Source organism: Euprymna scolopes, chromosome 24 (genome assembly GCF_053919585.1).
Source record: "Euprymna scolopes isolate OS-2025 chromosome 24, ASM5391958v1, whole genome shotgun sequence".
Lineage (NCBI taxonomy): Eukaryota > Metazoa > Mollusca > Cephalopoda > Sepiida > Sepiolidae > Euprymna > Euprymna scolopes.
The window spans coordinates 55,053,442-55,077,916 of record NC_136505.1 but is presented as its reverse complement, the minus strand read 5'-3'; the positions used below and the strand labels follow the sequence as shown (position 1 = coordinate 55,077,916).

Genomic DNA, 24,475 nt, shown 5'->3' with positions numbered 1-24,475 from the left:
CACTTGTGTCCTTGACATACTCCCGACTAATCTGCAAGCGGTAAAATCCCACCCCTTCATTGTTGAGGTTGCTAGATTCCGGAAAGCCTTCTACTCTAATAGTTTTTTCCCTCAGACAGCTAGACTTTGGAATTCCCTTTCTATTTCCTGCTCCTCTAACTGTACTAATCTGCAGAAGTTTAAATGTAATGTGAACATCTTGGTGCTCAACTTCTCATAGTTTTCTGTTAGACATGATCCCAAATAGTAATCCTTTACGTCCGGGTAGTAATATGCCTTGTTTGGGATGGAAAACAGTAAAAAAAAGAAAAAGAAAAGCATTGCTTGTATTACAATGTCCCCTTCTTGCTACCAAGTGAAATATGTTTCATTATTCAATGACCAAAAGCTGTGTGTCTCCCAACGGCATCCCCCCCCCCCTGAACAAAACACCTGTTATTGCTAAACCACTCTCTCTATCAACCAAATGACCTGGACACTAGTGACGTTCTTTCTCCCAAACAGGTGAATCAATCATCTTATATGAAACTACAAGTAACAAATGTTTTGTAAATTTTAGGTCGATAGTTTGATTCAGACTTATTGCATCTTACTTTTTATGTTGGAGGTTTTTATGTACACCATCACTAAGTAAAATAACAACTTGTATTTAATTAATTGTATACAATAAACCATTAACACGATGTATTGTATGCCAGCATTTAATAACCCAAAAAACGGTTGATATGTTGTAAACCAGACATGCAAATAAGAATGAAAAAATAAAAAGCAGTTGTGTACAAGGCATCAAGACTCAGCAATGAAACTATTCCCAATGACATGACACATTTTATGATTTTTTGTCGATTAGCAATTCCCAATTGCAGAGCACATATGTTTATCGTATTCCAGCCTTCCACTTAAACCTTTCACAATGTAAATTGTTTTCAACAATCCGACTGAACATGTCAGTTGCCAAATGTTTATTGAAGACAACCTCTCAAATTCTTCCTGATAGCCATTTTAATATTTCTGGCTGTCTCTGCTGAGAAATGCCCCAGATTCAAGTTCCATTCATGTCATTGTGAATGTGATAATTGCACACTCATTCAATGCTGTCAAATTGACAATTCACTAACTACAATAGAAAGCATTGGATCAAAGAAATTGAATGCTTTTTCTGTAGGAAGATCCAGGTTGATTGTGGTGTAATGCTGTTCCTGTAATTGTTGTAATTGTAATTGTTCCTGATTGTTGTGTAATGTAGTTCTAGGAGGTTTGTCCTCTCTGGCTTTGCCTTTTCTCTTTGAAAAGGAGTTAGTTTATTGCTAATTGCCTTAGTCGCCCTTACTGGGGAATACCAACGTAGTTTGCTTAGGTACTTTTTGCAGGTTAGAATGCCCCTCCTTGGTGGGCACTGACTTCTCAATCCCACTTTCTGACCCTGTTGTCACGGATCTTGCAGTGGGAGAAAACTAAATACCTCCAGGTGTTTGTTCTCAATTGGGCAGGTGTGACAGAGTACAAATTATGTTTTTGTTGAATGATGGTAACCATAAAGCTTGTCTCCCCTCTCCTGACACCCCTCCCACACACAGACAGACAGACATTGATATTTTGAATTTAAATTATTTCTATAAGACAAATTCGTTTATATTCGTGTAATTTAGATTCTTTTTGGTTGTGATTAATCTAATATTGAAATAAAAAAATGAAATTTTGTAAAATAAAACAACAAAAAATTATGTCTGATATGAGATGCATAATTTAATTGATCTATGCATAATTTAATTGATAAAAGATCAACCATACATTGTGAAAAGACTGAACACAGGTAGGGGTTATAACTGGCATTGAAGTGCTGCTCCTGGCTACAGGTAGTATATTTTCGGTGATAGTAATGTTTTTGAATAGTGCCAAAAACAGCGCTAACATACATAGTGAAATTAGCAAATGAAGAAGATGCATGAAATATTAAATCCTACTTTTTGAAAATTGCAAAATTAAATTTACCAAAATACAATTTTTATTTCTTAAATGCACATGCTCTCTCTCTCTCTCTCTCTCTCTCTCTCTCTCTCTCTCATTTGCACATTTTTCCCATCGATGCATGTGTCATATAAATCTTCACTTACTTTTGCTATGAACCTGCCTGATGGTACTGGAAACAACTTCATTTCACTCTGTTAATCTGAGTTAAGATAGTTGAATTATCTCCCCTTGTCTGAGATAAAGAAAGTCTGTTTGGAATGACCTGCTATTGGTTATTGTTGTTGTGCAAGTGGGTTTTGAGGGAGGACTACATAACAAATAAATTACAAAATTAAATTTACCAGAATGCATTTTGATTTTTTAAATGCACATGCTCTCTCTCTCTCTCCCTCTCTCTCTCCCATTCGTTTGCACAGTTTTCCCATCCCAGCATGTGTCATAAATCTTCACTCACTCCTGCTATGAACCTGTCTGCCGGCATTGTAAACAAACTTTTTCACTTCACTCTATAGACATAAAATTCCTATCTTAGCCATTTTAGATATGTGCTAATATCACTATAGAGTGTTCGCACTAAATTTGATATATTTTTTATATTTCATTTTGATTCAATTTTTTTTTTTTTTTTTTTTTTAAAATGAAAATCGCTTGAGAAATGTGTGAAGCCACTTGATGTAAGGACCTAACAAAAACGAAAGATTATTATCACAAAGACAGGAAATGCTTATTACCTTAGTCTTCAAAAGACTAAGGCTGTAGGCAAGAAGAAAACAGTGAGCAGGAGGAGAGTTCCACAAGGTTGCAGTTCTTGTAAAGAAGCTACTGGAATAGGAAGCTTTGTTACAATGGAGTGTCTAAACAATGAGTCAAACGAGGCGGAACAAAGGAATCAAGGAATAGATCAGACAATTCAAAAGAATACATGCCATAATAGTATTTATAGAAAAAGACTGAGACTAGCAGCACCACATCTGTGTGTGAAAGAGAGTTTGCAAAGAAGGAGAAAGAGTGAGGCCAATCAAATTAGAGATACGTTTCTGCACTTTATCAAGAACCCTCAAATGGGATAACATTACTTCGTGCTATTTAATTAATTGCAATTCTTATTGAGATGAGTAATTTTGTATTATTTATTCTATCCCGTTGCGGTTAACCATCTGATGAAGGCCAGAGGAATTGTTGGCTGAAATGTTGTGAAACAACTAGAGGATGAGAATAATAGTCCGCAATAAATAAATGGATAAATTACTTCATACATTAATAATTTAATGGCCCAATGATACTACAATAATTAATTTAACTATGACGATCTTATTTAAAAAATAAAAAGAATTGTTAAAAAAGAATGGATTTTTAAAAAATCCAAATATTTATGGAATTTAAATATCGATTTTATCATAAAACTACTTTGTATTAGTCATATTATTTGGATTCTTCTCATCTTGAGTGTCATTTTCACAACATTTTGGTCGATGTAACCTCTGACCTTCTCTAGGTGTGTCGTCAAACTCTGGAACAATAGTCCAAAGAATCCAAATAATACGAATAACCAATCCTCATCTCAAAAATTCGGAAACGTAATTTGTTTTAACAGCACATTCTTTCATTGAATTATTTTTCCAAAAATTAACCGAATCTTACCGTTACAGGTAGAGTTCTAAAAGGTATAAATTTTCTTGGAATGTCTTGTATGTCACTGATAAAAAAAAATTAAAAAAAAAACAAAAAACAAAAAAACAACTGCTGTTTCAGTAATTTTATTACATTTTTTCAATAAAATATTTTGCAGATGTGAAATTTTTTTTTTTTTTTAATCCAAAACGTCAGAATGAGTTTCTGGTTCAGAATTTTTTTTTTTTTTTTTTTGTTTAGATAAATGACCTTTTGTCTAACCTCCGACAAAGAGGTAAATAATGTCAATTATTATTTTAGCCACATAAAAATTATTGCTGAGGGAACTTATGTTAATAAATGTAATATTAGATAAAAAAATAAGGTATTCTGTTGTGTAATTTCCTTTGTTGAGTGTGTAATGAAAAAAGCTGCTTGTCTACCTCTGCCTAACAGCAGGTAGTCTCTCTCCTCGAAACTGAATGTCATGTTCTTTAATCAAGAGAGTAATTTATGGCCTTTTCTTTTTCTCTTTTATATGAGTAAAAAAAATCAAGGTTTATTGTATTGTGGGTTGCAGTTTTCTTTATTTTCATTGTTGGTGAGAACAACTTTATATTTTGGTTCTGATATTTTTGAGATGAGGATTGATTATACATATTATTTGGAATCTTCAGACTACTATTTTCATCTTGAGTATTATTTTGCATATCGTTTCAGTCTATGTAATCATCAATTTTTTTCAAGTGTATCTTTTCGAACTCTGGAATCTTTCTGTCAAACTCTGGAATCTGCATGGAATTTCAAATGGAACCCTTTATTTAATTAACGGGGGTAGCATGCTCTCATTCTGTCAGGTAGAAGTTCTAAGTAATTTGCAGTTGTATTTTTGTCATAGCTGACGGAACGAGAGCATGCTAATCCTGTGGATAAAATGAAGGGTTCCGTTCGAAATTGCGTGCAGATTCTCAAGTTTGGCAGAAAGATTCCCAAGTTGAACAAAATACAACTGAAGAAGATCAGAGGTTACAATGACTGAAACATTATGAAAATAACACTCAAGATAAGAACAGTTCAAAGAATTCAAATAATGCGAAATTTATATTCCGTTGGGTCTAATCTCTCCTAGGAAAGATATTGCCAATCTTCTGCAGCCTTTCATTTCAAGCCCCACAAAAAATATACAAGTTCTATACATCACAAATGATCTCATACATTTTACCTTGTTTTGATAAATATCAAATATTAAACAAATTTCCTTAACATTATGTTTCAGAATTTTTTAGATAAAGATAATTTGAATTATTTGGATTACTGTTCTCATCTTATTATTAGTACAATGTTTCGGTCAGTGTAACCGTCAACATTTACCAGGTGTATCATGGTGAACTTGGAAATCTGCAAATTCCGTGTGGATTCACAAGTTCAACAAAATACATCTGAAGAAAGTTGGAGGTTAAATCGACTAAAGCATGCAAATAATGTTCAAGATGAGAACACTAGTCCAAGTAATCTAAATAATACAAAATTTCTTTAATGTTTTTTATTTGCATTTATTTCACTACCAATTCGAATCTGAATTCCTAATGCAATCAATAATGATTGGAATTCGTCTACATAATTTCATTGCTTTTTATTTTTATTACATTTCTCACCCATGTCTAAGTGGCATATGTTTACAGCATAAATAAAACCAAAGTATCTTTCTTGTGTATTTTATCGCATCATGACTTGTCCATATTTTATCTTTATATTTAAGTTCTTTTTTTTTTCTTACTAACGTTTCTTCTTTATCTATATAATACTAAAACTCTATGGATCTTGTATGTTTGCAATCAGATTTCCGGTTTTCAAAATCCGGTTGCGCATGCGTAAATAGCAACGTCTTCAATCCGTTATTCCAATTCCGGAATTTTTATATCGCTTTTAATACAAACAATTTCATTTAATTTGATCAAATAGTTTTTTTTTTTTTTTAACGGCTAAAAACATTCAACTTCGTAAAGTCTGTCGCAGTTTCAAAAAAACTTCTCCCTTTTAAAAAACAAAAGTAAACAAACAAGAAAAACAACACTCATTATTAATAGAAGCAGCGGCGGTGAAAGAAAACACCTCTCACTTTCCCTCTAATAGATTTCAACACTCCTACTTCCTCTGTTTTCGTTACGTACGCGAGAAATCTTTAATTCATGTCATTATAAATAAATAATTTTATAACATCAACCGTAGTTTTTTTTTTTTTTTTAACGGCTAAAAACATTCAACTTCGTAAAGTCTGTCGCAGTTTCAAAAAAACTTCTCCCTTTTAAAAAACAAAAGTAAACAAACAAGAAAAACAACACTCATTATTAATAGAAGCAGCGGCGGTGAAAGAAAACACCTCTCACTTTCACTCTCATAGATTTCAACACTCCTACTCCCTCTGTTTTCGTTACGTACGCGAGAAATAGTTACGTGTATGTGTGAGAGAGAGAAAAAGGGAGCGATGTAAAACTGGATAGAGTTATCCCCCTTAACTAATGCAGACCTTTTTACTAGAGGGCGTTATTACAAAAAAATTTCTTTTTCTTCTTCCCATGTTTTTTAAAGTCGTCTGCTTACATTTCCAAACGGAAAGCTGAATCGGTAAATGCACACATTTCTATTACATTAAATAGTGTTTTCCTTTGTTGTTTTTAAACAGCAAATACTTGAATCATATGTTTTATACATATTAAATCCATTTTTTAAATCCAATATATTTTTTAAATCCAATATTTTAAATTCATCAGAAGTTTTTACACAAAAACGGAAAGCCGCATTGCTAAATGCACACGTTTCTATTACATTAAATAGTGTTTCCTTTTGTTGTTTTTTTAACAACAAATACTTGAATCATATGTTTTACACATATTACATCCATTTTTTAACACATTTAATATTTTAAATTTTTCAGAAGTTGTTACACAAAGCTGTAACAAATTATTTTACATTCTTTGTAGAACTTTACTAATATGTCACACAACCAAATAAAAAGTAAAAAACCCAAAATCAACGACGAAACCAATGTGGATCAGCAACAAGCTGGTCCCTCTGGCATGCCACAACTTACTGAAACTGAACAACAAAGACGAACTCGACTGATTCGTTCTAGAGAAACGTATAAACTTCAAAGAGCTTCTGAAACAAGTGAACAAAGAGAAATTCGCTTGAAAAAACAAAGGGAAAAAGATTATAGATATCGAAATTTAGAAACGCCGCAGCGAAGAGAATACCGACTGAGCATGCAAAGAATGCGAACACAAGAGACAAGAAATAATGAAACAACAGAGAGGAGAGAAGAGAGACTGAACAGGCAGAGAATTAGAGCTGAGCAAAGACGAGCTAGCGAGACAGCACAACAAAGAGAAGAGAGACTGAGTAGCCAAAGAATAAGAGATGAACGAAACCGAGGTGACGAGAATGTTGTGGAAATAAACAACATACTTGCTTTGCGAAATAGTCAATATAATTTACAGCGCAGAGCAAACTTACCGGGAAATGTTGGAAATTTGAATAAGCTATGTTCTCATTGTAAAGCAAAACTTTTTGTTGGAGAAACTGCACATTTTTGTTGCATGAATGGCAAGGTTAGATTGCCAAAGTTGCACAAGTTGCCACATGAACTCTATTATTTGTATGCTGATCAAGGTGAAGAAGCTCGCCACTTCAGAAGACACCTGAGACAATATAATAGCCTGTTTCAAATGACATCTTTTGGTTGCAAAGAAATCAAGCCACAACACGGATGGAATCCATCTATAGTTATTCAAGGGCAGATTCATCACTATATTGGATCATTATTACCTGAGCCAGACAATCAAGCTCAGTTTATTCAGATATACTTTCTTGACAAAGAATATAGTATTGATGTTCGGATGAATATGTACCCGAACATTGAGTTACGTCGGAATATCATAGAAAATATTGAGTATATTCTAAGACGTGCTAATATCTATGTGACTGCATTTCAACAAACTAAGGACATGATATACAACATACCTAATGCAGTTATTGTTATAGATCCTACGAGGAAACCGATTAATGAGTATGAAAGGCGATACAATAATCAGATTTTTAATGAAGTAGGAATTATTATTCAAAATAACAATGAACAGCAAACAACATCACGCCACATAATATTGAGAGAAAAAGGTGGTCAGCTTCAAACAATATCGGAATATCATCGATCATATGATCCACTACAGTATGTACTGTTTTTCCCTGATGGTGAGGATGGCTGGCATCCCGAGATGACAATGACAAATAACCGGAAATTAACTGCTATGCGTTATTATGCCTACCGCATTATGATCCGTGATGATGAATTTAACCAAATATTAAGAGGTGGGAGATTGTTTCAGCAGTATGTTGTGGATATGGCAGGAAAAATTGAAGTAGATCGTTTGAACTACATTAGATTGAATCAATCCTCTCTTAGATCTACAACATACAGAGGTTTTGTCGATGCGTTACATGATAATGATGATCTTAGTAACATAGGCAGAAAAGTTATTTTGTCATCAACATTTGTTGGTGGTCCACGATATATGATGGAAAGATGTCAAGATGCTATGATGTATGTTAGAAAATATGGGACTGCAACTTACTTCATCACAATGACATGCAATCCAAATTGGCCTGAGATTAAGGATAATCTCATTGAGAACCAATTTCCTCACGATCGACCAGACATAATTGCAAGAATTTTTGATTTAAAAAGAAAACTTTTCATTAAATATTTAACAGGAACACAAGGTCTGTTGGGTAATTGTATTGCCTACGTTATAAGTGTTGAATACCAGAAAAGAGGTTTACCACACCTACATTGCCTGCTATGGATGGAAGAAGAATCTAAACCCAGACCCCAGAATTATGATGATTTTGTTCAAGCTGAAATACCAAATAAAGTCGAACATCCAGAAGAACATGAATTGGTATTGACGCATATGATACATGGACCAAACTGCAACAGTACATCTCTGTGCTGGAAAAATGGGAGCTGTTCAAAGAGGTACCCAAAACCATATAGTGATGAAACAAGATGTGGATATGATTCCTACCCTATTTATAGGCGAAGGTCACCAGAAATGGGAGGTCATCAAGGCTATAAAGAAGGTAGAAATGAACCTATAACTTCCAAATGGGTTGTACCTTACAACATGACTCTTTTGAAGTTATTTAATTGTCACTTAAATGTAGAAATATGCACTTCTGTAAAATCCATTAAATATGTAATTAAATATACATTAAAGGGAAGCAATCAGGCAGTTTTCAGTGTAAGCAAAGACGAAATTAAGCAATACTTGACAGGAAGATATATTGGACCATCAGAAGCAGTTTCGATGATACTGGGATTTCCAATTCATGTTAGAGAACCTGCAGTTGTTCGTCTTCAGATACATCTCCCTGATCAACATATGATCTATATTCAAAGGACAAGCAACAGAGACCTTAATAGAAATGCTTCTTGCACAACTCTAACAGAGTTTTTCAATATTTGCCAGAATGATGAATTTGCCAGAACACTCTATTACTCGGATGTCCCAAAATACTATGTGTGGCAAAATAAGAAATGGCAAAGAAGAAAAATGGGTAGAAGAATAGTTGACCACCCATGAGTTTTTGAAGCAAATATTCTTGGTCGTATGTACACAGTCTCACCAAATAGTGATGAATTGTACTTTTTGCGGCTACTACTTCACCATGTAAAAGGACCTAATTCTTTTGAATCTCTGCGAACTGTAGCAGGTCATATATGTCCATTATTTAAAACTGCTTGCAAAGAAAGAGGATTACTGCTTCATGACAACCACTGGATACAAACAATGGAGGATGCAGATAAAACGAGAATGCCAAGAGCGATAAGGGATCTGTTCATTGTGATACTTTTAAACACAGAATGTTCAAATCCTCTTGAGTTGTGGGAAAGATTTTCCAACTCCATGGCAATGGATTACTACAATGCAATGCAAATCCAAGTCAACAATCAGAACATGGTCAATAAAAATGCCATCAACAACACGTTGAGGTACATAAATGATAAACTTTGTGCTGCTGACAAATCACTGCAAGATTTTGGATTGCCTTTGCCTCAGAATTTACCTAATGTGATTCACATAAATAGAGCCATAATGGATGAGCAAAGTTACAATATAGCAGAGCAAATGACATATGTAAAGACACATCAACATTTATTAAATGACGAACAATCGATCATCTACAACTTTATATGCAGTTGCTTAAACACAGACTCTTCTTCATTGATTTTCATCGATGCTCCAGGAGGCACAGGAAAGACCTTCTTAATAAAACTTCTTCTTTCAAAAGTAAGGAGCTTAGGACAAATTGCACTGGCTGTAGCATCATCAGGTATTGCTGCAACATTGATGCCTGGTGGTCGCACTGCTCATTCCAGATTCAAGCTTCCTCTCAATGTAAGAGAAAATGATGTTTGTAATTTTGATAAACAATCAGAAACAGCCAACTTGATAAGGGCAGCAAAACTTATTATTTGGGACGAATGTCCAATGATAAGAAGGGAGAGTTTAGAGACGTTCGATAGGACTCTCAAGGATATATGTGGAAACAATGAAACATTCGGAGGGATATTGACGGTGTGCAGTGGTGACTTCAGGCAACTACTACCAGTCATAAAAAGAGGAAATGATGCTGACATTTACAATGCTTGCATCAAAGAGTCGTTTTTGTGGCGTAAATTTAAGAAATTTTATTTAAAACAAAACATGAGAGTTCAAGATGATGATGATGAATACTCTAAATTTATTATAAAGATTGGTGAAGACAAACTTGAAAAAAATGAAAATGGTGAGATTGAACTGCCTGAAGATTTGATAATCCGTGCAGATAATGTTGACCAATGCATTGAATACATTTATCCTTCGTTTGACAATCTAGAAATGTTTGCGGAAAATTGCATATTAGTACCATTTAATGATACAGTTAGAGCAATAAATCATAATTGTATTGAAAAATTTCCTGGACAAGTCAAAGAATATTTGTCATTTAATTCTGTTCTTGAAGGAACAGAAGCTACACATTACCCAACAGAATTTCTTGATTCGATAGAGTTATCAGGATTACCTCCACATAAACTTGAACTCAAAAAAGGAGCTCCAATTATATGTATGAGGAATATTGATCCACCACGCTTATGTAATGGTACAAGACTAATAATAGAGGAGCTGTATAATAATTTGATTGTTGCTAAAATTATTGCATCACAGTTTGAAGGAGAAATCGTTTTAATTCCAAGATTGAAAATGGTCTTATCTGAAGGTGACAATATTCCGTTTGCCAGAGTCCAGTTTCCTATACAATTAGCATTTGCTATGACTATTCATAAGTCTCAAGGACAGACCTTACATAAAGTTTTAGTTTATCTAGACAAACCTGTCTTTCAACATGGTCAACTATATGTTGCACTCAGTAGAGTTAAGCGAAAGGAAAACATAAAAGTTTTTTTAAAACACTCAAATTGTACAAAAAATGTTGTAAATAGAAAAGTATTGTCTTAGTTTTAGTGACCTTATTATTAGCATATGAATACAATATTTATTTTCTGTACAATAAGTGCTTAAGCACCCGTGCTTTTCAGCGATACATATTCAATAAAATAAATTGATTAATATAATTAATCTGGATATAAGAGAGTTAGAACCTGATAAGAAGTCTCAATTAAGCAAAAGGATAACAAAAGTTTTCTTTAAAAAAAATTAATTGTACAAAAAATGTAAATAGAAAAGAATTGTCTTAATTTTATTGACCTTATTATTAACATACAAATTAAATATTTTACACAATGGGTACTGAATGTTTGCTTAAATTAAATGAAAAAAGTTACATTTTATTTTCATTTTCTATTTAAAAAGCCATTATTAACATGTGGAGAGTGTTTTTTTTATTATTCTGTACTTTCAACTAACAATTTCATTTAAAAGATGATATATCAAAATTTGAATTTAACTATAATAAGGATTATGATACCTGTTCAGTGCATATTTACCTATAAGTATGACCAACCACTTATAATTCAGTAACTGTAATTTAAAAAAAAAATAACAATTATAATAAACAGAACGACTCATAGAAATCTATCTATATTCTTTTTTCATTTTAATATACTTTCATAGAAATGCTTCTGTTATGTAAAAAAAAACTATTTTCTTTATGCTACAAGTGTCACGCTCATACATGAATTCCATAGCTAATATAACGTACTGACCCAACGGGTCACGGGTGGTCTAGTAAGTCATAAAACTAACTGCTGCTACATGCGCTTTAAAATTACTTCAAGCAGTATGTTGCATGTTGCTATAGTTAGTGTGTTGATGTTGCTATAGTGTGTTAATGTTGCGACAGTTAGTGTGTTGCATGTTGCCATACTTGGTGTTTTGATGTTGCTATAGTTAGTGTGTTGATGTTGCTATAGTTAGTGTGTTGATGTTGCTATAGTTACTGTGTTGCATGTTGCCATACTTGGTGTGTTGGTGTTGCTATAGTTAGTGTGTTGATGTTGCTATAGTTAGTGTGTTGATGTTGCTATAGTTAGTGTGTTGCATGTTGCTATAGTTAGTGTGTTGATGTTGCTATAGTTAGTGTGTTGCATGTTGCTATAGTTAGTGTGTTGCATGTTGCTATAGTTAGTGTGTTGCATGTTGCTATAGTTAGTGTGTTGCATGTTGCTATAGTTAGTGTGTTGATGTTGCTATAGTTAGTGTGTTGATGTTGCTATAGTTAGTGTGTTGATGTTGCTATAGTTAGTGTGTTGATGTTGCCATACTTGGTGTGTTGATGTTGCTATAGTTAGTGTGTTGATGTTGCTATAGTTAGTGTGTTGATGTTGCTATAGTTGGTGTGTTGATGTTGCCATACTTGGTGTGTTGCCATACCATAAAAACAGCATAAAACAGGTTTACATTTCATCTGAAGGCCATGGTTTGGGTCGATAGTTTGATTATTTAAGTAAGCTGTATTCAACAAAAAAATGCACTTAAGATGCACTTAAAATTTTAAGATTATATTATAGGTCAAAATATAGTGTTTTTTTCTTTCCTTGCCTTTTGAAAAGTATCAAATTTATCTTAAAATTCTTTAAAAGAAACTCGAACATTTCTTTTTTGTTGAACCATCACTATAAGAAGAGCCTCTTTTCCTCATCACTGAAAATATGCACATTTAATACATCCTATGAACATCCGATTTTTTTTTCCTCTCTATCTTGTCAATAAAATCTGTTATGGCCGTAACAATTCATACTGATTTTATTTTCAAATCTTTTTTTTCTTTTTTATCGTTATACCCAGTCTGAAGTAATGCTTTAGTCTGTTCTCAGTACTATATAGTATAATATACGGCATAATTCAAGTCTAACATAAACAAATTCCTGATGAACCGCCCCCTTAAGTAAGACACTTTATCAAATCTCCAATACTAACGATTACTACAATACTATCCCATTGATTACTGTACACGCAATAACCCTTATCCTCAAGCGGCTTCCGGGCCTTGATAAGTGGTGACTACCATGTAAAAAAAAAAATCACGTTGACATGCTAGTTCCTGTCAGATCATCAAAGTTAAGCAATGATGAATCTGGCCAATACCGGATGGGTGAACATTTGGAAATATCGGGTGCTGTATGTAGGAAGTCATCGACACTTCCCTGCAAGAACTGCAAAAACCTAACATCGGCATCTCCTTTAACTAAGACATACATGTGACTAGGGACTGCTTGTGAATTTAATATTTCCTTGAAACTTACTTGTCCGGGGGAAGCCGGTTTAATCCACCTAGAGTGAATCTCGCTGGTATATATATATATATATATATATATATATATATATATATATATATAGTAATGAAGCCAGGTCTAAAATTTGCAACCATAAACAGAAGTTACATGCCTTGCATGCTAAAATGTAAGATTCTTATCGTGAATATAGTCGCGTCATTTTTTTTAAACATTAATCGATGAAATAAAAGAAACAAAATTCCAAAGTTCTTCATTGAACTTGATGAACCGCTCCCTTAAGTAAGACACTTTATCAAATCTCCAATACTAATGATTACTACGATACTATCCCATTGATTACTGTACACGCAATAACCCTTATCCTCAAGCGGCTTCCAGGCCTTGATGAGAAATTTCTTGAAACACTACATATTGATGAAAAGTATCTTGAAACACTACATATTGATGATTAAGTGTCTTGAAACACTACATATTGATGAGAAGTGTCTTGAAACACTACATAATGCTCCAATACTATCATGCTCAAGGCTAGACAACGCATTCTTAAGGCGTACGTTTGGTCTGTCTTGTTATATGGTTGCAAAAGCTAAACTATCTGCTCCAAAATGCTGAAACGCATTAACACTGCAGAAATTTGGTTTGTGAGACAAATTAGGGGTCATTTGCTATAGTTAGTGTGTTGATGTTGCCATACTTGGTGTGTTGCCATACCATAAAAACAGCATAAAACAGGTTTACATTTCATCTGAAGGCCATGGTTTGGGTCGATAGTTTGATTATTTAAGTAAGCTGTATTCAACAAAAAAATGCACTTAAGATGCACTTAAAATTTTAAGATTATATTATAGGTCAAAATATAGTGTTTTTTTCTTTCCTTGCCTTTTGAAAAGTATCAAATTTATCTTAAAATTCTTTAAAAGAAACTCGAACATTTCTTTTTTGTTGAACCATAACTATAAGAAAAGCCTCTTTTCCTCATCACTGAAAATATGCACATTTAATACATCCTATGAACATCCGATTTTTTTTTCCTCTCTATCTTGTCAATAAAATCTGTTATGGCCGTAACAATTCATACTGATTTTATTTTCAAATCTTTTTTTTCTTTTTTATCGTTATACCCAGTCTGAAGTAATGCTTTAGTCTGTTCTCAGTACTATATAGTATAATATACGGCATAATTCAAGTCTAACATAAACAAATTCCTGATGAACCGCCCCCTTAAGTAAGACACTTTATCAAATCTCCAATACTAATGATTACTACGATACTATCCCATTGATTACTGTACACGCAATAACCCTTATCCTCAAGCGGCTTCCGGGCCTTGATAAGTGGTGACTACCATGTAAAAAAAAAAATCACGTTGACATGCTAGTTCCTGTCAGATCATCAAAGTTAAGCAATGATGAGTCTGGCCAATACCGGATGGGTGAACATTTGGAAATATCGGGTGCTGTATGTAGGAAGTCATCGACACTTCCCTGCAAGAACTGCAAAAACCTAACATCGGCATTTCCTTTAACTAAGACATACATGTGACTAGGGACTGCTTGTGAATTTAATATTTCCTTGAAACTTACTTGTCCGGTAGAAGCCGGTTAAATCCACCTAGAGTGAATCTCTGGTATATATATATATATATATATATATATATATATATATATATATAGTAATGAAGCCAGGTCTAAAATTTGCAACCATAAACAGAAGTTACATGCCTTGCATGCTAAAATGTAAGATTCTTATCGTGAATATAGTCGCGTCATTTTTTTTAAACATTAATCGATGAAATAAAAGAAACAAAATTTCAAAGTTATTCATTGAACTTGATGAACCGCTCCCTTAAGTAAGACACTTTATCAAATCTCCAATACTAATGATTACTACGATACTATCCCATTGATTACTGTACACGCAATAACCCTTATCCTCAAGCGGCTTCCGGGCCTTGATGAGAAATTTCTTGAAACACTACATATTGATGAGAAGTGTCTTGAAACACTACATATTGATGAGAAGTGTCTTGAAACACTACATAATGCTCCAATACTATCATGCTCAAGGCTAGACAACGCATTCTTAAGGCGTACGTTTGGTCTGTCTTGTTATATGGTTGCAAAAGCTAAACTATCTGCTCCAAAATGCTGAAACGCATTAACACTGCAGAAATTTGGTTTGTGAGACAAATTAGAGGTCATTTGGAAAGATCACGTTTCTAACAAGGAAATATGGACTAAATCTGGATTCATTAAACGATTGTTGATGGAAACTTGCGCTACTGCCCCTAAGGGGTATCCTTTGTCCTTCAAGACTGAACGGAAGCATGGGGGAATGGGGAATGAGGGTTGATGGAAACTATCATGAAAAGACAAATGACTTTCTTAGGACATATCTGCCATCAAAAATGCATAGAACATCTGGTATTGACTGGTAGAATGCCAGGATCGAAAAAGCAAAGTTGCACTTTGATGGACAACTTGATTGATTGGATGGCATTATTGTCAAAAGTTGAGCTGTTTCAGACTATGGAGATCCGTGGTCACCAATGTTGTTAAATGGCAGAGCCGCTGATGATGATGATGACATTCTCTATTCGTCATTTGTTTGCCTTCTGAACTACGGTGATATTATTAGTGATTAAACAGTTTAAAATGTTATTAAAAACGTTTTATTTTTTTCTAAGGAGGTGATTTATTTTAAAATAATTGTTGACATTGTAAACAGTTTAGCATTCTGAAAATGCGTTGTCAAGATCATTGTTACAGTTTAAAAGCTTTCTCTTTCAATTGAGTATATTTTAAAATTCAAACAACAAGTTAATGGTAACCTTCTGTCTAAAACAATGGCATTTTGCATCTCGTCTGGTGCACTGCAGCATCTGCTGTGGCTACACAGTTTGAAGCTGGAATTGGCTCTCTGGATGCAGGCCTGGGAAAGTTTGATGGAAAGGCAAGCTAATATCGTCAGAGCCAGCACAGCTGTAGGAGTTGTTGAAAAAATGTTGCAATGCTTCATAATCCACCTATCGGGACTCCAAACCTGATTTTTTGTTGGGGTTTACTCAAATAATAAATATAACATTACAAAGATATGTTTAGAAATCAGCTTCCCGAGTTTGACAAAATACACTTGAAGATGATCAGAGGTTATATAAGTCAGAACATTGTGAATATAACAAGTAAGATGAGAATCCGTATTATTTGGAATCTTCGGACTACTGAGTGTCATTTTCACAACGTTTTGGTTGATGTAAACCACCAACCTTCTTTAGGTGTATCTTGTCGAACTTGGAAATCTTTCTGCTGAAATCGGGAATCTGGATGGAATTTCAAATGCAACCTTTCATTCCGTCCAGGTTTCCAGAGTTCAACAGAAACATTCCAGAGTTCAACAAGATACACCTGAAGAAGGTCGGTGGTTAAATCGAGTGAAACATTGTGAAAATGATACTTAAGATGAAAACAGTAGTCAGAAGATTCCAAATGATAGAAATAACCAATACTCATCTTAAAAATTCAGAAATGTAAGATGAAAATAATGATGTTATATAGGGGTTTCATTGAGAGAGTCTTAGAGTCTTAGAGAGAGATGCTTAGAAGGAGTCTTATTACAGTGAGGGATGTTGAAAGACTCAGAGAGAGAGATTTTTCATGTTATAAGATTCTTATATTAAAACTGTTCTTTCTTTAGATGTGTAGATTGGAAGAAGAAGAAAGCTCTTTGAGTGAGGACATTGTGTAGACAGTTCGGACATGATGTAGACATGATGATGTTGAGACGTGTATGTAAAGACATATAACACAAATATATAATACAATTGGACTTTACCTTTTTTTTTAAGAATCATAAGACACAAGACGAGCTTTACAAAAAACACTTGATGGTTTATTCTTCACACGGCCGTGTTCCATCACCAAGAATTCAAAGTCTCACATTTTTTTCCTTGAAGTGACGTCTCGCTTCCAGACGTCTGACTCCCCCTGAGTTTTCTCACTGACTGTCTAACTCTAACTAAAGTTTTTCTCTATCCCTAGAACTTTCTATTTTCCGTGACGTCATACACATGTTAAAACGTGTTCTTCTATCACGTGTCCTGGACATACGTGTCCTGGAGATACGTGTCCAAAACTTTTCCTATTTCTCAGTAACCTATTTATCCAATATGTTAAAAACATTATCTTATAAGCTGCATTCTTTCAATTTAAAATTTCATAACAAACTTGATAGTTAACATTCTTTCCTTGAAATATTTATCTATATTCTAAACAAATGTTTGCTTTACATTTTTAAATTATCACACGTAATCTATTTCTAAACCCAGATTACGAGGTTCGAATTTCGCCTATGCTATTTCATTTTCATTTTAAACTAAATTCTCCATTTTTATACTTACATGAAAAGGGGACAGCCCTTATCATGTAACAATGATACAAATCGAAAAGACAATCGAAAGAAAGCAAAAACAAGTAATCAATTGTTGAACTCTGGAAACTTTCTGTCAAACTCTGGAATCTGCAGGAAATTTCGAATGGAACACTTTATTTAATTCACAAGGGTAGCATGCTCTTGTTCCATCAGCCAACAGAAATTCCATGCAGATTTTTGAGTTCGACAAGACATATCTGAAGAAGGTCAGAAATTACCTCGGCTGAAACGTTGTGAAAATAACGCTCAAAATGAGAACAGTAGTCTAAATATTTCAAATTATTGACCCTCATCGAAAAAATTTGGAAAACTAATCTCACTACGCTGTTCGTTTAGTGATTCATTTATAACACAAACTTCACCGTGGAAAAATCTTTATTTTGGCATTTGTCTGACAATAAAATAAAGAAACCATAACATCTTTTTATAAAGCTGTGCTAATTGTGTTTTTTCTTGCTGAGAATACATTTCGTCCTTGTCGCTGTTTAATTTTCGACTACCTTTTGGCTGATGTACCCTCTGGGCTTCTTCGGGTTTGTTGTTCAAACATGGTGATGTTGATTATTTGTTTATTGATGTTTCCTTCATACTTAAAACAAAACGAAGGAGAACTGGTCATTTCGATAATAATATTTGCATTCATCAAAGCAGAAATCCCCGTGAGGAAATAATCAACAGCATTGAATATGGGAAAACCGTCACTATCTATTGTTTGTCCACAGGTGATGTTTTTCACCTCAACAAAGTGAAGAGTTCATCGACTAAATAAATTGAAAAATAAATCACAGAGAAGAAAAGTACAAATAAAAACAGTGATAATGAATTTGGACAAAATTTTGGATTGTTCAGACTTCTGTTCTCATCTTGATTGTTATTGACACAACGTTTTGGTTGATGTAATCTCTGACTTTCTTTAGATGTATCTTGTCGAACTTGGGGAATCTGTATGGAATTTACAACAGAACTCTTCATTTAATTCATGAAGGAAGCATGTTCTTGTTCCATCAGTCATGACTTGGAAGAAGTCCTAAGTAATTTAATTTGAAAAAACAAGTCAATTGTGAATTACTTAGGACTTTTACTCAGTAATGACTTATGGAATGAAAGCATACTACCCTCATGGATTAAATAAAAGGTTCCGTTCAAATCCCACGCAGATTTCCGAGTTTTACAGGATGATTACCAAGTTCAACAAGATACACCGGAAGTTCAAATCAACCAAAATGTTGTTCAAATAACATTCAAGATGAAAAACATTGGCCTGAATTATCCAAATAATCCCAATTTCAATCCTCATCTCAAAAATTCAGAAACAAAATTTTTATTATTTCGACCAATGTTCTTAATTTCTGTTATGTTTACATTATTTTGGCTCCAACCTTCCTCACATTGAGCTATTCGAACTTGAGAATCTTTCTGTTGAACTTAGAAATCTGTGTGGAATTTTGATGAAAAATGAAAAGCTTGCAGAAAAAAAAAAAATTCTTTTTTGGTTCCAGAATTAAAATGAGAATTTATGATTTGGATTATTTTTATCTTTATTTGTTATTTTCAAAAAAGTTCAGCTGTTGTAACCTCCAGTCTTCTTCAGGTAACTCTTTTTGAAAATAGGAGTTTTTCAGTCAAACTTGTGAACCATTACAATCAATAGGGGAAGATTGTTCTCATTTTGATAACCCTGACCTAGTAAAAAATTAATTTTTATGTTATACTTAGTTATTATTGCTTGTAGTAAGGATTTGGACTGATTATTATGCAAAAATTTTAACTATTACGACATGGGTCGACTCGAACCCAGTCAAAGCTGACAGAATTAAAACAATATACCTCTATGGATTAAATAAATGGTTCAAATGGTAATTCCATGCAGGCTCACAAGTTTAACTAGAAGATTCTCAATTTTGAAAAGATGAACTTGAAGACAATTGGAGGTTACATTGGCCAAACGTTTTTGAAAATAACAACGAAAATAAAAGCAGTAGTTATATTGCTTGGATTCTTTGGACGACTATATCTTAAGTGTTATTTTCACAATGTTTCGGTCAATGTAACTTTCGACCTATTGTTGAACTCTGGAATCTTTCTGTTGAACCCGGGAATCTGCACAGTATTTGGAGCAGAACCCATTATTTAATTTATGAGGGTATTATGCCCTTGTTTCATCATCCATGACTGGGTAGAAGTTCTAAGCAATTCGCAGTTGTATTTTTTAGTTTTTCCTGCATTGAAGATTGAACCTTCTACCTCCAAACGAGTTCAACTTACAACTGAATTTTACTAAGTACTTTATCCATTATACAATGGGTCCTTGCAAATCCAAATAATATGAATTATTAATCCTCATTTAAAAAATTCAGAAGCATAAAAGTAGTAGTCTTAGTAGTTCAAATAATCCAAAATATCAATTCTCGTTAAAAAAAAGAAAAAAAAAAAATTGAAGACATAAAAGAAATGATTATTTTGTAAATTTTTAATTGTGAGTCAATTGGATATGTTTTAAACACCAACGTTAATATTAGGAAGATAGTTTTTTTTTTTTTTTAAATCTGAATTACTCCTTTTATTAACAACATAGCAATTCTTTTGGCACTTCCCTTTCAGTGACAGTGATAGTTTATCATGCGTCAGTTCTTTCTTGTTTTTCTGTGCTTTCATCATAAGTATGTCATTTATTTTGTTTCTATTATTCAGAGCCCTTGAACTTGACCAGTTCTGTATTGAAGCGCTGTGTTACCTTACTTTGTATAATCTATGCAAAGTCGGAGATTATACTGAGGTAAGTTCATATTTCATTTTTATGGAATTTTTCGATCTTGTCCAAAATTTCCCCTATATCAACAAAAATAAAGAAAAATCTGTATGATTTATGTACCTGTGATGAAACAAGAACATCATATTACAAAAATCACATAGATTGATCAAGTACTTTTATTTTTAAATAAAATAAAATTTTATGAATGACAAAGGAGCAGCTTTCTTTTTCGACATTTTGAAAACAATCTATGAAAAACAGGTAATTGACTCAATAATTCTAACTTAATAGATTCATACTATGAATTCTCATTAATTAAAAGTTATTTTCTTTATAAAAATAAAAAGACTTAATCAATGGACATAAATTTTGGAATATGATGTTTTCATTTCGTCACAGGTATATATTTCTTTTTTCTTTTTTTATAGAAGGGGAATTCTGGATAAGAACTGATGTTTTTTATATAACTAGTTGTATCCATTGCTCGGTGTTTCTTGGCAATCTTTTCTTTTAACTTTTTTTTTTTTTACTATATTTTGTCAAATTATTTTTTTAAAATAAAAATATGAAAGTTAAATGTAATTATTAGAATATCGTTTAATCATTAAATTATTAATTGAACCAAATTGTTATAAAACTGTAACTAATTTCGTTAAGGTAATGTTTTAATCTTTTTTTTTTTAATGTTTAAATCTTTATTAAATTATTTCATGTAAATAGCTTCCAAGACATTTACTATTTCAATGTCTGAAGATTTTCCAAGAATTTTAAAACCAGAAATGACTTTTTAATTGGCAATTTGAATGCTTCCAAGTTTTTTTTTTTTTTTTTTTTTATTCAATTTTCACCCCAAACAAGGCACAGTGCCACTTTGAAGCAGGGGGCTACTATTAGGGAATTTATTAGCGGGGTCATTATGAAGGGAGAAGAGTAGAAAGATGTTTGTTAACATTACACTTGAACTTCTGCATATCATTGCAGTTGGGAAAGCAGAATCCCGGAAGGGAGTTCCAAAGACCCGCAGTTCTGGGGAAGAAACTATTGGAGTAAAAGGCTTTCTTGCACCTAGGGATCTCCACTGTAAAGGGATGAGACTTAGTAGCTTGTCGGGTTTGTCGGGGGTAGTTACGTCGGGGAGGTACAAGTGTTTGCAGTTCTTCAGAGCATTCACCATTAAAGTATTTGTAGAACAGGCAGAGGGATGCAACATCTCGTCGATGGGACAGAGGTTGAAGCCTAGATGACAGTTCAGGACCTATCAGGTTGGTGACTCTTTTTTGAACCCTGTCCAGGAGCGAGAGACAAGCAGCAGATGCACCAGCCCAGATGTGACAACAGTACTCCATACATGGGCGAATGGTTGCCTTATAGAGGTATAGGATACTGGCAGGCGTAAGTAGCTTTCTAGCACGGTAGAGGGAGCCAACCTTCCTTGCAGCAGCCTTGGCAATGCTCTCAATGCATCTATTCCAGTTCATATTCCCTGTAAACGTTAGGCCGAGGAGTTTAAAAGAAGTACTTTCAGGCAATGTGCTCTTGGCCATTGCTATTGGTGGTAGAGAAGGTTTCTTGTAGTTATTGAAGGAAACAAGCTTAGTCTTAGCAGCATTGAATGCGACCAACCATTTTTGTCCCCATTCCACTACGGATTGGAGGTCATCCTCTAGTGTTTCTGCCATTTTCTTGGATATGTGTTCATTTGTTTTCCCCTCATATCTGTTATAGAGAGTGGTGTCATCGGCAAATATACCCATCTCCGAAACAATATTATCAGGGAGGTCGTTTATGAATATCAGGAACAATAGAGGTCCAAGGATAGACCCCTGAGGCACTCCCGCATTTATGTCATATTGTTTGGATGTACATCCGTCGAGGACAACTTTGATTTTTCTATTACTTAAGAAGGATTTAATTACGTTATGAATTCTTCCAGTGATTCCATATGATCTAATTTTCCTTAGAAGACCATCGTGTCATACCCTGTCAAAAGCCTTAGATATATCAAGGGCCACCGCTCTACCCTCCCCTGTTTTATCCAATGAACGGTATATACGTTCAGAAACTACAGTTAAGATATCTGCTGTTGAACGGGCTTGCTTTCAAATTTCAAAGAATCATGAAATAATTATTTCTTTATTTTTCAATTATAACAAAATGGTTAAAATAGCTAATCTGTTTAGAAATAGTCTGAAATATATTCTGATGAGAGTTAATTATGTAAATAAAAAAAAACATACATGGTGACCTTCTGTAATAATGATTTTGATTCTATTTTAATTCATAAATATGAAAATTAATCCATGATTAAAAAGAAATAATTTAACATACAAAGGCCATCACGGTTTGAGGAAACTTGTTCTTCATGTGAGCTGTAGGCTAGTCATCTGTTGTACTTTGTGTCATGCAACTGGTCTTGGTAGAAATTCCCATCTGAGAAGAATCAGAGCATTAAAATTCTCTATCTATTAAAATTCTCTATCTATATAAAAGCCAAGTATGTCCAAGGATGGAATCCTGCTGCCATATCTTGGTAGGAGCTGCTAAAAAACAGCCTATCCTGCCTTGACAGAGTACAAAATAGACTTCGTGGCTTAGTGGGGGATGCCCTTTTCTCTACTCTGCAACCTTTCTCCCACAGAAGAGACGTTGCGAGCCTATTCTTGTTTTATCGTTATTTCCATGGCAGGTGCTCATCTGAACTCCAATCTCTGGTCCCCCCCTCGCCAATCTTTCACGAAAAACACCCGTCTAGCTGAATCCACTGTGAAAAATTTCCCCCACTCTATATTTGTGCCTAAATCAAAATGTGGATTCCATGAACAAAGCTTCTTTCTTAGAACTGCACGCCTGTGGAACTCTGTTCCGTCTGCCTGCTTCCCTCCGGACTACAACTTGGATGTCTTCAAGTCCAACGTTAACAAATTCCTAATGAACCGCCCCCTTAATTAAACACTTCATCAAATCTCCATACTAACGTAATGTACTTGCAATAACCCTTATCCCTGAGTGGATTCCGGGCCTTGATAAGTGGTGACCACTGTGTAAAAAAAAAAAAAAAATCTTTAACCCGACTGGATGTTTACCCTTGTTGAGGAGTTTCTTGGCTTATGAGGATTACCAAAAATCCTCATTCAGTGCTTTCTTTATAGTTGCCATCTATATACTGCTAAGATGTACATTGCCTTGTATCAATGTTGCCGCACCCTTTCTTGCAGCTTCTCTACTGGTTTTATTGTGCAGACAAAGTCAGAACACCTATGTATACCCTGTGGCCGGTTGTTCAAAATGCATTTGTCCAGTCTATTTAAATGTGAACCTCTACTTTTGTCACTGGTACAATATATATACACACTGACAGCGAAGTAAAAACCACAACACAGTTGATCTATAAAAAATATATTGCTTTTATTTCACACCGACAAATCGGCTTTTGATTATAAATTATTACCGGTGTTTTGATGTTTCTGAAAGGCGAGTGGGGTAGTGCAGGGTTAGGTGATTGTCAGGTGGTGGAGAAATTGTGATGAGCCTGACTTTCTCTTAGTGATGATTTTATTAATAAAACATTCTTTTTCTATTGGAATGTTTAATATTTCTTTTTGTCTGTTGTTTCAACCTTTGACCAATATCCTCTCATATATTTCTGGGTCAAATTATGCATTCTGTTAGACAATGGTGGAAAGTCCCACATTCTTCACATTGAATCTATTTGCGTGTGTGCAACCAATCGACTGTTTTTTCTTCTCAGGGTTGCCTGCCAATATCTAATAATACTTCCACATCTTCATTGCAATTCTCCAGCTAACATTTTATGGCCTTTGAGATAATTCAACACGCACTTAGTTATAGTTAAGATTTCGGAAGTTTTAAATCCAGGTCAAATCATGATGATGCACTATCTTCTAATATATATTTTTTCC

General features: G+C 33.9%; 1 protein-coding gene across 1 annotated transcript in view; it reads left to right on the top strand.

The window, feature by feature from the left end:
• The window catches only part of LOC145246709 (tetratricopeptide repeat protein 21B-like), a 1,013,541-nt gene that overhangs the window by 286,459 nt on the left and 702,607 nt on the right, over positions 1–24,475 (top strand). Inside the window, exon 8 of the mRNA XM_080108443.1 lies at positions 20,495–20,579. Within this exon, the coding sequence (XP_079964569.1) occupies positions 20,495–20,579 (85 nt within the window). The remainder of the gene's footprint in view (positions 1–20,494; positions 20,580–24,475) is intronic.